Source organism: Mugil cephalus, chromosome 10 (assembly GCF_022458985.1).
Source record: "Mugil cephalus isolate CIBA_MC_2020 chromosome 10, CIBA_Mcephalus_1.1, whole genome shotgun sequence".
Taxonomy (NCBI): Eukaryota; Metazoa; Chordata; class Actinopteri; order Mugiliformes; family Mugilidae; genus Mugil; species Mugil cephalus.
In genome coordinates this window covers 102,501-114,167 of record NC_061779.1, presented here as the reverse complement: position 1 = coordinate 114,167, position 11,667 = coordinate 102,501, and the positions used below count along the sequence as shown (strand labels likewise).

General features: G+C 45.7%; 1 protein-coding gene across 1 annotated transcript in view; it reads left to right on the top strand.

Annotated features, from left to right (window-relative positions):
- The first annotated feature begins 541 nt into the window (after positions 1 to 541).
- Positions 542 to 11,667, top strand: part of LOC125014607 (receptor-type tyrosine-protein phosphatase beta-like) — a 25,935-nt gene continuing 14,809 nt past the window's right edge. The window contains exons 1-6 of the mRNA XM_047595831.1: positions 542 to 1,128; positions 2,811 to 4,582; positions 5,640 to 5,910; positions 8,770 to 9,033; positions 9,657 to 9,926; positions 10,613 to 10,882. Coding sequence (XP_047451787.1) covers positions 1,083 to 1,128; positions 2,811 to 4,582; positions 5,640 to 5,910; positions 8,770 to 9,033; positions 9,657 to 9,926; positions 10,613 to 10,882 — 2,893 coding nt within the window. The 5' untranslated portion in view covers positions 542 to 1,082. The remainder of the gene's footprint in view (positions 1,129 to 2,810; positions 4,583 to 5,639; positions 5,911 to 8,769; positions 9,034 to 9,656; positions 9,927 to 10,612; positions 10,883 to 11,667) is intronic.

The following is an 11,667-nucleotide window of genomic DNA, read 5'->3' as shown; positions in this document are numbered from 1 at the left end:
GAGGACAGAGTGATGAAGGAAGGAGGTGGAGAACGGCTCTGAGGTTTAAACGTCCACACGGAGACATTAGTGTCCTGTTTCCACCCTCGCGTGTCAGGAAACACATTCACCTCCTCCTCCTCCTCCTCCACCTCCTCCTCGTCCTCCTCCTCCTGCTCCTCCTGCCCTGTCAGAGCCAGACACCGTTTACACCTTTACATAATAATAATAATAATAATAATAATAATAATAATAATAATAATAATAATAATAATAAACCCGTTAACGTGGAGGTAATGCAGCTCAGACAGGATGTGGAGGGAGGAGGACGAGGAATTCCTCCTCTCCCTCGTCTTCCTCCCAACAAGGACAGGATGTCGGGGGGGGGGGGGGCTGTCCTCCTCTTAGACTCTGTCCTCCTCTTAGACTCTGTCCTCCTCTTAGACTCTGTCCTCCTCACATCAACATCAACACATTTCACCATATTTATATTTATCAATAAAATAAATTTCCCTTCTTTGTTCTGTGGCGGAAAAACCAACAACTCTGGTCCTGGTCCTGGCCCTGGTCCTGGTCTTGGTCCTGGTCCTGGTCCTGGTCCTGGTCCTGTCTCTAGACTGAGGCTTTTTTTTTTTTTTTCATTTGAAACATTTTGGATCAAACTGAATCTTTGTCAGAGGGAGGAGCTGGTGCTGAACCTTTGAGCAGGTTTCAGACTAACCTGGGACCAGTGAGTCTAGAGCAGGTTTCAGACTAACCTGGGACCAGCGAGTCTAGAGCAGGTTTCAGAATACCAACCTGGGACCAGCGAGTCTAGAGCAGGTTTCAGACTACCAACCTGGGACCAGCGAGTCTAGAAGAAAGTTTCAGACTACCAACCTGGGACCAGCGAGTCTAGAAGAAAGTTTCAGACTACCAACCTGGGACCAGCGAGTCTAGAGCAGGTTTCAGAATACCAACCTGGGGCCGGTGGTGTTTACTAGAGGACACGTCCTCTGTGGTATTTCCGACCTCGTCCAGTTGAATTGAAGGAAGTGTGGCTCGCTGCCTCTTTCCTCCCTCAGACTTCCCTTCAGTCTTCACTCTGAAGCTGGAGGACGAACATGGACGCTCTGATCCTCGCTCTGATCCTGGTCTCCAGCTCTGCCCGTAAGTAGTCCCACCGATCCGGTTTGATCTAGTCCTGGTTCTGATCCAGACCTCGTTGGGCTTCGGCTCTGTGTGTTTGTTTTCTTCTTGAACATTTGTTCTGGCCACTTCATTAGGTACGCTAGTGGAGACGTGACGAGTTCAGTGTTCAGTCTTGTTCCTAATATTTTGACGTTGTCTGGACCCCGGGAGGATTCTGGTGGAGCTCAGACCCAGATCCAACCGTCATAAAGCAGGACCATTACTAAGAAGACTCTCGCGTCCTGATCCGAGTTCTAGTCATTTTCATGGTCCTGGCTGTCTTTCCCCGTGATGGAACCCTTTGAGTTCTGGTTTTAAACATGAGCAGAGAAGTGACTTTAATCAGATTTGACCGATGTTCTGTTCTGACGCTGGTTTCTTCTTTTTTCACATTAAAAAACTATTTAAAACTGAAACAGTTCTGGCTCAGTGAAGCAGAACTCGGCTGATTCACATCAGTCTGTGTTTGAGGAAGTGAGACACTTTAAAATATATCAGCAGGAGCAGAGCTCAGTCACACATTCAGGTCCTGGTCCTGGTCCTGGTCCTGGTCCTGGTCCCGGTCCTGGTCCTTAAACTGGACTGAATGACGGCTGGGGTTCAGACTTTTAGCTCTGACCTCTGTCTTTCAAAGAACAGCAGAAACAGAAACTGATTTTACAGATCTGGGGTTTGTCTTCTGAGACACCAGCTGACTGGACATGTCCATCAAGATGGACGCCGTCAGGGAGGAAAACATCTGGAGCTTCACATTAACCTAAAACAGTTTTAGATTGATCTGCCCTCAAGGAGACACTGATGTCCAGGTCTCTCTCTCTGAGTCCTGCAGCGTCCTCAGAAAATAAGATGTCTCACTCATGTGTCTGAACCATCATTTAGCTTTACGCCCATGGACCAATTTATTCTAGAGACACTGACCAGTCTCCCTCCAGGTCCTCCTCCAGGTCCTCCTCCAGGTCTAGGTCCTTCTCCAGGTCCTCCTCCAGGTCCTCCAGGTCCAGGTCCTCTGGTGTAGCTCCTAGCTGAGTCTAAAGGAGTCTGGTCTGAGGAGTGACTCCAGGACAGGAGCTGTGATGTTGGTGAGGAGGTGCTAGTGAGGAGGTGTGATGTCAGTGAGGAGGTGTCAGTGAGGAGGTGTCAGGGAGGAGGTGGCAGTGAGGAGGAGTGATGTTAGGGAGGAGGTGCAGGGAGGAGCTGGGCTTGAGCCCGTTGCTGCATATGATCATGTCATTGATCCATAGAACGAGTCACATCCACAGACTGAATCCTAGAATCTGATCTATGAGACTGAAGAGAAATAAATAGTAGATCTACTTTAAAACCATTGTTGCTCTTCATCCATGTGGTATTAACCAGGTAAAATGTCTCAGGGGCTGGATTCCTGCTCCATCCAATCATTCAGTGTTTGGAGAACATCTCTCCTCCTCTTCTTTCCACCATGTTCTCCTCTCTAAGCCTCTTAAAGTTCTCCTCCCTGCTCTCAGCACATCTCACTGCAGAACCTTCTTTAGGAACCTTTCATCTCTGCCTCCATCTAGGAACAACTCTGAGGAAACATCAGGGTTCTAGAGTTTTCTGAGCATTTGGCCTCTAGGTGAAACTCTTTGAATGTGGGTCCAGGTCTGTAACTGTTGAATGTTTCTTCTCTTTCTTTATTCCAGACTCATCAACACTTAAACCTCTGAATGTCTCCAGCGCTGTTGACGCCGTCACACGTCCTGACCCGAATCCACCTCAGACTGAAAGAACCAGAAGCAGCATTTACAGTTTCAGCACAGATGTGAACAACATCAGCAGACATCCAACCAGGAGGTCACCGAGTTCTGGTTCAGATCCACAGATCACTGCATCACATGGAGGAAACACTGGGGTCACCACAGTCCGCTCACTCCTACCAGAGTCTGGAACATCTCCAGGTAGGACCGAGTCTAGAACTGGGTCTAGAACATCTCCAGATAGGACCGAGTCTAGAACTGGGTCTAGAACATCTCCAGATAGGACCGAGTCTAGAACATTTCCAGATAGGACAGAGTCTGGAACATTTCCAGATTGGACCAAGTCTAGAACATCTCCGGAGAGGACCGAGTCTAGAACATTGCCAGATCTGACCGAGTCTAGAACATCTCCGGATAGGACCGAGTCTAGAACATTTCCAGATAGGACCGAGTCTAGAACATTTCCAGAGAGGACAGAGTCTAGAACTGGGTCTAGAACCTCTCCAGACACCACAGAGACCATTGCATTGTTGTCCCACACTGGTCTCCTGTGGACTAGAGCTGGACCAGGTCTGGTTTTGAAGTCTGGAGGATCGACAGACGTCACGTTTAGGTCTGAGACGTCGTCTGAATCCACATCTTCTGTTTCTGAGTCAAATCCAGACCCAGCATCTACAACAAATCCACTTACCGACAGATTCTCCCCCACCTCCAACACCGCCTCCAACACCGCCTCCAACACCGCCTTCAACATGGCCTCCAACACCGCCTCCAACACCGCCTCCAACACCATCTCCAACATGGCCTCCAACATGGCCTCCAACATGGCCTCCAAAACCGCCTCCAACATGGCCTCCAACATGGCCTCCAACATGGCCTCCAACACCGCCTCCAAAACCGCCTCCAACATGGCCTCTAACATGGCCTCCAACACCGCCTCCAACACCGCCTCCAACATGGCCTCCAACATGGCCTCCAACACCGCCTCCAACATGGCCTCCAACATGGCCTCCAACACCGCCTCCAACATGGCCTCCAACATGACCTCCAACACCGCCTCCAACATGGCCTTCAACACCGCCTCCAACACCGCCTCCAACATGGCCTCCAACACCGCCTCCCCTCATCCCCCTTCAATGTCTACATCTGTCGTGGAGGCAGATCCCCCATCCACCCATCCCAACCTGCTGACCTCTTACCAGACTCCTCCCACAGCTACTGGATCCACAGATCATCCACAGCCCTCTGCACCATCACCAAGTCTGACCAATGCACCAACCACAGTTCCACCAGCGACAACAGAACCAGCACCACCACCCACAACCACTCCACCCAAGCCATCCTCCAGCATCAAACCTCGTTCAACTACAAATGCATTTCAGACCACCACCTCTGAACCAACCAGTAGTCCTGACACAACCACCACCTCTGAACCAACCACCACCTCTGGACCAACCACCACCTCTGAACCAACCACCACCCCTGAACCAACCACCATTCCTGAACCAACCACCACCCCTGAACCAACCACCACCTCTGAACCAACCACCACCTCTGAACCAACCACCACCCCTGAACCAACCACCACCCCTGAACCAACCACCACCCCTGAACCAACCACCATTCCTGAACCAACCACCACCTCTGAACCAACCACCATTCCTGAACCAACCACCACCCCTGAACCAACCACCACCTCTGAACCAACCACCACCCCTGTAAGTATTCTCTGTGTTTTTTTATATTTAAATCTCTTTGAATGTTTTGTTTTTGACAGTGATGCAGATAAAAACAATAATTAAAGTTTGAACGTGTGAGTTCAGAGAAAGACGTCATAAACTCCACAAACTCTTGCAGAAACCAGACTCTGAGTCTTTGCTGTGATCAAAACCGTTATTTTCACAAACAAGGATCACAAAATAATAATGACAATTTCACACATTCAGAGAAGTGAGGAAGTGTCTCATTGTCACAAACTGAAGAAGAAAATCAGAAGAACTTTGTCAACAAGTTGCTGAATGTATTTCTTGAACAAACTCCTGCGACATGAATTCTGGATGCTGAACTTGTCTATAATTAGAGTTTATTCGAGGGCTTCCTGGCGGGATACCTCTAGTTCAGGCCAAACAATAGTTGAATCTGTTTGGATGATGGGGCGCAGCCTGAAGCTAAAGGTCCACAGAGAAAGTTGCAGGGAAGCAGGAAGGAAAGCAGGGAGGGGTCTGCAGAGAGTTACCGTCTTCTGGTCTGGACAGAGAGTTTAAAGATCCATGGAGCTCTGAGAGAACGACGTCTGGGCTGGTTCTGGAGAAGACTTAGATCTGTTGGACCATGCAGAATGAAGAGGAACCAGATCAGAATTCACCAGCTTCACGTGAAGGTGTCGACCGGGTCATGATCAGCTTTCTGTTTATAAACAGACTTGTCATGTGAAACACAGCAGATTTAAACCAGCGATGCTCAAAAGTTCCTCTAGATGTTTGATTCTGGCTTCATTTTGGATCATAGAGCTGGTGAGTTAATAGGTTTTGCTCCCAAAGAACTGCCTTTATTGGAATTTCAAACATCAACGTTCATCTTTCTCCAAAACAAAGTCTCATGTCTGATGAAGTCTCTGTGGGTGGATGTTTGCCTAAGAAATTAAAAGGTTTCAACTTCAGAAACATCTCAGTGAATGTCTCCTCTGTGGTGCCTCTATGGTTCTTTGGTGGTTCCTCCGTCTGGTTATTTATAAGGAATCAGCTGACTGTGATCATGTTGACGCTACTGTTCCAGGTCCAGACCTCTGAGGGTCCACGCTGCCTGGCTAATCTGACGGAGATCAACTCCAGCACCGACTCAGCCCTGGTGAAGGTGACATCAGCCGGTCTGTCCTGTAACTTCAGCCTGGTGGTTGGAGGAAAGTCCTGGTCTGATGCCTCCTACTGTAAGATGGACGGAGATGGCTTAAGTTGCCAGATCATGGGTCTAGAACCTGGAACTCTAAACAACATCACAGTGACTTCCAGGAAGGACGGGGTGACGAGCAACGCTTCAGTACGGACAGGTGAGATCTAACAGAAAGTTTAACAACGAAATGAGTTTTAAAGTTCATTTGGACCACGGATCATTCAGCCCTCAGACACTAAAGACATGATGCCATACTTAACCACTAACAAACCACCAACCAACCACAAACTAATCACTCACTAACCACTAACCAACCATTAACTAATCGCTCATTAACCACCAACCAACCACTAACTAACCACCAACTAACCACCAACCAACCACTAACTAATCACTCACTAACCACTAACCAACCATTAACGAATCGCTCATTAACCACAACCAACCACTAACTAACCACTAACTAATCACTCACTAACCACCAACCAACTACAAACTAATCACTCACTAACCACTAACCAACCGTTAACTAATCGCTCATTAACCACAACCAACCACTAACTAACCACTAACTAATCACTCACTAACCACCAACCAACCACAAACTAATCACTCACTAACCACTAACCAACCATTAACTAATCGCTCATTAACCACCAACCAACCACTAACTAACCACCAACTAACCACCAACCAACCACTAACTAATCACTCACTAACCACTAACCAACCATTAACGAATCGCTCATTAACCACAACCAACCACTAACTAATCACTCACTAACCACCAACCAACTACAAACTAATCACTCACTAACCACTAACCAACCGTTAACTAATCGCTCATTAACCACAACCAACCACTAACTAACCACTAACTAATCACTCACTAACCACCAACCAACTACTAACTAATCACTCATTAACCACTTACCAACCATTAACTAATCGCTCATTAACCACCAACCAACCACAAACTAACCACAACTAACACCACAACCAACCACATACACTAACACCACTAACCACTAACCAACCTTAACTAACGCTCATTAACCACAACACCAACCACAACCCACAACTCAACCAACCAACCATAACAATCCACTTAACCACCAACCAACCAACTAACAACCAACACACAAACAACCACACTCAATCCTCATACACCAACACCAACCACTCAACAACACAAACTAACACTCATTAACCTAATTCCACCATTACTATCGCTCATTAACCACCAACCAACCACAAACTAACCACCAACCAACCACTAACTAACCACCAACTAACCACCAACCAACCACAAACTAATCACTCACTAACCACTAACCAACCATTAACTAATCGCTCATTAACCACCAACCAACCACAAACTAACCACCAACCAACCACTAACTAACCACCAACCAACCACTAACAAATCGCTCATTAACCACCAACCAACCACCAACCAACCAACCACTAACCAACCACTAACTAATCACTCATTAACCACCAACCAACCACCAACCACAACCACTAACCAACCACTAACTAATCACTCATTAACCACCAACCAACACAATGGAAATAAGCCTCCTGGCTTTATTGCACCATTCTGATTTTTCTTCTTTTTGTTTTTTGAACTTATGTTTTACCAGAGCTGCTGTTATTTTAAATGAAATTGTCAAATAAATCAAATAATCAAGTCAAATCAAATCAAAACCACAAACTAGGAGGTGGAGGTTTCTGGAAACCATTCAGGAATGTTTCAGGGACGGGGTTTTTTGATAGCTAGGTGTCTCTCAGATGTCCTCCATATTCAATTGGAGACAGTCCTGACGTCTTAATTTACTGACTCACCTCAGTGTGTCTCTGGACGGTTGGACATTTTGTCCTCGGGGTGTTGCTGATTCACCATCAGGAAGTAGTGAAGGGAGGAAGCCATTATGAGTTTTTTGTGGGGGGGTTGTTGTCCTCATCCTGTCCCACCCAGACTATTCTTCTGTTTCCTGTCTCCATGACAACGTCTCCTTCTGTAACACTTCCAACTGTCTCAACCTCTTCCATCACGCTGTCCTCCAGCCTGTCCTCCAGCCTGTCCCCCTAAACTTGTCCACATGTTTTTGCCCCAGATATAAGAGCAAATTAATAATGATTAATAAAAAATGAATAAAGAAGAAAAGACGTTTCTATGCAAAGAAGAATAATAAAATGAAAGATGAAACCAAACACGACAGTTTAATTTCAGACTAGATCTATTGCTTCTCTGTCAAGAAGCTTCTGGTCGTGAATCTGTATTTACATATAAACATTGATAGAGCTGCCGTGGGGGGATCCTGGGATATCGGCTCGGCTTTGATGTGAACAGGAATTCTGTGTCAACCCGCTAATTTATTTGAAATTAGCACGCATGTTTGGGAAATCACTCTGATCCATTCAGGACTGGTCCATTCTTCAGGTCATCAACAAACTAAAAGCGTTACAAAAATACACCACGCTGCCCACTGTTTACCTGCAGTGGAGTGTCCGTAAATGTGTTCGACGTGATGATGTGTGAGAGGGAGGAAATAACAGACACAGCTCTGACAGAGGGAGCTCAGACCTGACACTGGTGGCGATGTGAAAAATCACCAAAGGAGGGTCAACCCGGGATTTTCAGACCCGGATTTACCCGGGATTTTTGATGTGAAAGGGGAAATAGACTCTCTGACACATTTCAAATCCAGACTCAAAACACATCTTTTTAAAATAGCTTACTCCACTCCACCGGTACATATTTTAATCTGCTTTGATATTATTGCATTGTGTGTTGTATTCTTATGATGTTTTATGTAGGTTTAAGGACCAGGAACCAGACATGGGGAATTCATTCATCTGGATTTAATAAAGGAACATTAAAAACTATTCACAAAACTAAAGGGTTGAAATTTAGAAAATCCAAGTCTTTCAATGAGAGCCTGTGACGGGTTAAAGTGTTTTTAGTTCCACAGAGTGCTGACTCCTCTTTTGTTCTTTGCCTGTCCTCCAGCTCCGTCCCCCGTGGACATGCTGCAGGTGGAGTCTGTGTCCTCAGACAGCCTCGGCGTGTCCTGGCAACTCGGGCCGGGCCGGACGGAGAACCTCAGGGTTCTGCTAACAGATCCGGACAAAGTTGTTGTGAAGAACGTCTCTGTGAGGACCACCGTGTCCTTCGTTCAGCTGGATGGCCTGCAGCCCGGTACCCGGTACACCATCACCATGGTAACAGAGGCGGTTGGCCTGCAGAGCTCCGCCTCCACACCAGCTGTCACAGGTAGATATGAAGAGACCAGACCTGATTTACGTCAGAACAGGATGTTTTTAGTCAGTTCGTCTCAATGTCAACACCAAGAGACTGTCCAGCTCTACCTCTCTGCTGATGTTTCCAGGATAGTTCAGGATGTTCTCCCCCACACCCTTCCTCCCTTCCTCCCCCTGTAGCTGGAAACCTCACCCACCTGAAAACTCATCCCTTCAGTGAATCTGTTCACGCTGAGTACGAATCCTGTAGCGTTAAACAAGGATTGAGGTTTTATCGTCTCTGATGTTTGACACAGTTTATAGATGTTCAGTTCAGAGAGGAAGGAGAAAATGATCCCGACATAATGAAAATGGTTTTACAAAGACAGAAATATTACAGCTGTGTTATGGCTCCAATATGATTATGGATGAACAAGTCAAAGTTCTGACCTTAATCCAGTAGAAATGTTGTAGCATCAGTTGATGGCAGGAAACCACCAACATCTCAGGACTGAACTGGTTCTATTCTGAATTAGTCCTGGTTCTTTGTTGACTTTCAGGACTTGTGATGTTTAAAGTTATTTATGGAGAAATGTAGAAAACTCTGAGGCTGAAGGTTTTAAGCAGCTCTGGATCTAATCCTGTTTTCCTCCTCAGTCCCAGCAGCTGTTTCAGGTCTGATCCTCAACAACAACGGCAGCTCAGAGAGTCTGAGGGCGTCCTGGTTCTCACCTGGAGGGGGGGTGGATGCCTACCTGGTGACCCTGTGGGCGCCGGGGTTCCCCCAACAGCGACAACATCAGCGCCTGCCCCCCAACGCCACCCAGGCTCTGTTTGAGGGTCTGACCCCTGGACGCTGCTACCAGCTTTTAGTCAACGTCACCGCTGGAGGTCGGAGCTCAGAGACAAGGACCAGGGGCTGGACGGGTAGGTCTATCTATCTATCTATCTATCTATCTATCTATCTATCTATCTATCTATCTATCTATCTATCTATCTATCTATCTATCTATCTATCTATCTATCCATCCATCCATCCATCTATCCATCCATCCATCCATCCATCCATCCATCCATCCATCCATCTATCTATTGTTGTATATTGATGTGCTGAAGAAAGAAGTGATCACCGCTGACAAGTCTTATCTTGCATTTAAAAAGGTTTATTTACAAGAAAGAACAATGTCAAACTCTTGCCGAATCTGAGAGAGCCTCTGGCCAATCGTCGAATCTCCTCTGCCATTCAGCTCCCACAGTCACCTTATATAGGATGGTCATCCCCGAGAACCCCCTTACACAAACAAAGCTTTAGGTTGTATGTCCTGGTTCGTTTTACGAACTGGCATCTGGTAAATGACCTTTTGACCTTTAACCATTAACCTTTAACTTTATACATCCTTCACAACCCCCAAGCACAGGAAAGGGACAGATAAGAAGAACAAGAAGATAATATACTACACTATCTATCTATCTATCTATCTATCTATCTATCTATCTATCTATCTATCTATCTATCTATCTATCTATCCATCCATCCATCCATCCATCCATCCATCCATCCATCCATCCATCCATCCATCCATCCATGTGGTAAATCCTGGTTGTTGTTCCAGTTCCGGACCAGGTCTCGGATCTCTCCATGTCCAGTGACTCCACATCAGTCCGTCTGACCTGGTCTCCACCTGAAGGAGACTGGGACCGGTACAGCGTCCGGCTGATGAACGGCTCCGTGGTTCTGGTGAATGAGACCGTGGGTAAACGGGTCCGACAGCACAGCTTGTCCATCCCTGGTCTGGGCCTCGTACCAGGACGAGTCTACGCCGCCGAGGTCACGGTTCACAGCGGCATCCTGGGAAACACAGCACGCTGCAGCGGGCGGCTAGGTCGGTTAGCATTTAACTCAAGACTCAAGACTCTGTTAATTCCATCTTAACTATCTATTTATTCTATTTTTTATTTTAATTTTAAAATACAAACAACAAAAACTACAATGGAAATACAGTAACAATAAGCTCTTTCATTTTCTTCAAAAAAAGGCAAAACCCTCAAAGGGCTTGAAGAAAAGTTTTCCCCCAAAATAACAGACTTCAACTAAAGGAAAGAAATCAAAACAGAAAACAGAAAACAAAACAAGAGGAAACTATAACAAGACAAAAAAAAATAGAGGGAAGAGAAAAGGGGATGTATCATGAAATTGATTATTGGCTATAAAGAAACTGGGAAAAGTATTTTATTTAATGAACCAAATACAAAGCGAATGATTTGGAGTTTGATGATTTAATAAATATTAAATATGCCACATTGGTGAAACAGGTTTCATGAATTTATTATGTAGTTCATGTAATTTTATCACTTCCTCTCTTGTTTTTCTTGTAACATTTTTATGATTTTCGTTTTCTGCTTATTCATGGTTTTACCTGCTGTTGTTGGTTCCTCCTGTGTAAATGAATTCTGCTCTTATTGGTAGAACTTGTGTGTCTGTGTCTGTGCTGGAGGGTGCAGGTGGGATTATTGTGTGAAGCACTTGATACATTTTGTATGAATTGCTTGAAAAGTTTGATTGATTGATTGATTGATTGACTGATTGATTGTTTGACTGGTTGTTTGACTGATTGATTGATTGACTGATTGATTGATTGATTGATTGATTGACTGATTGATTGATTGA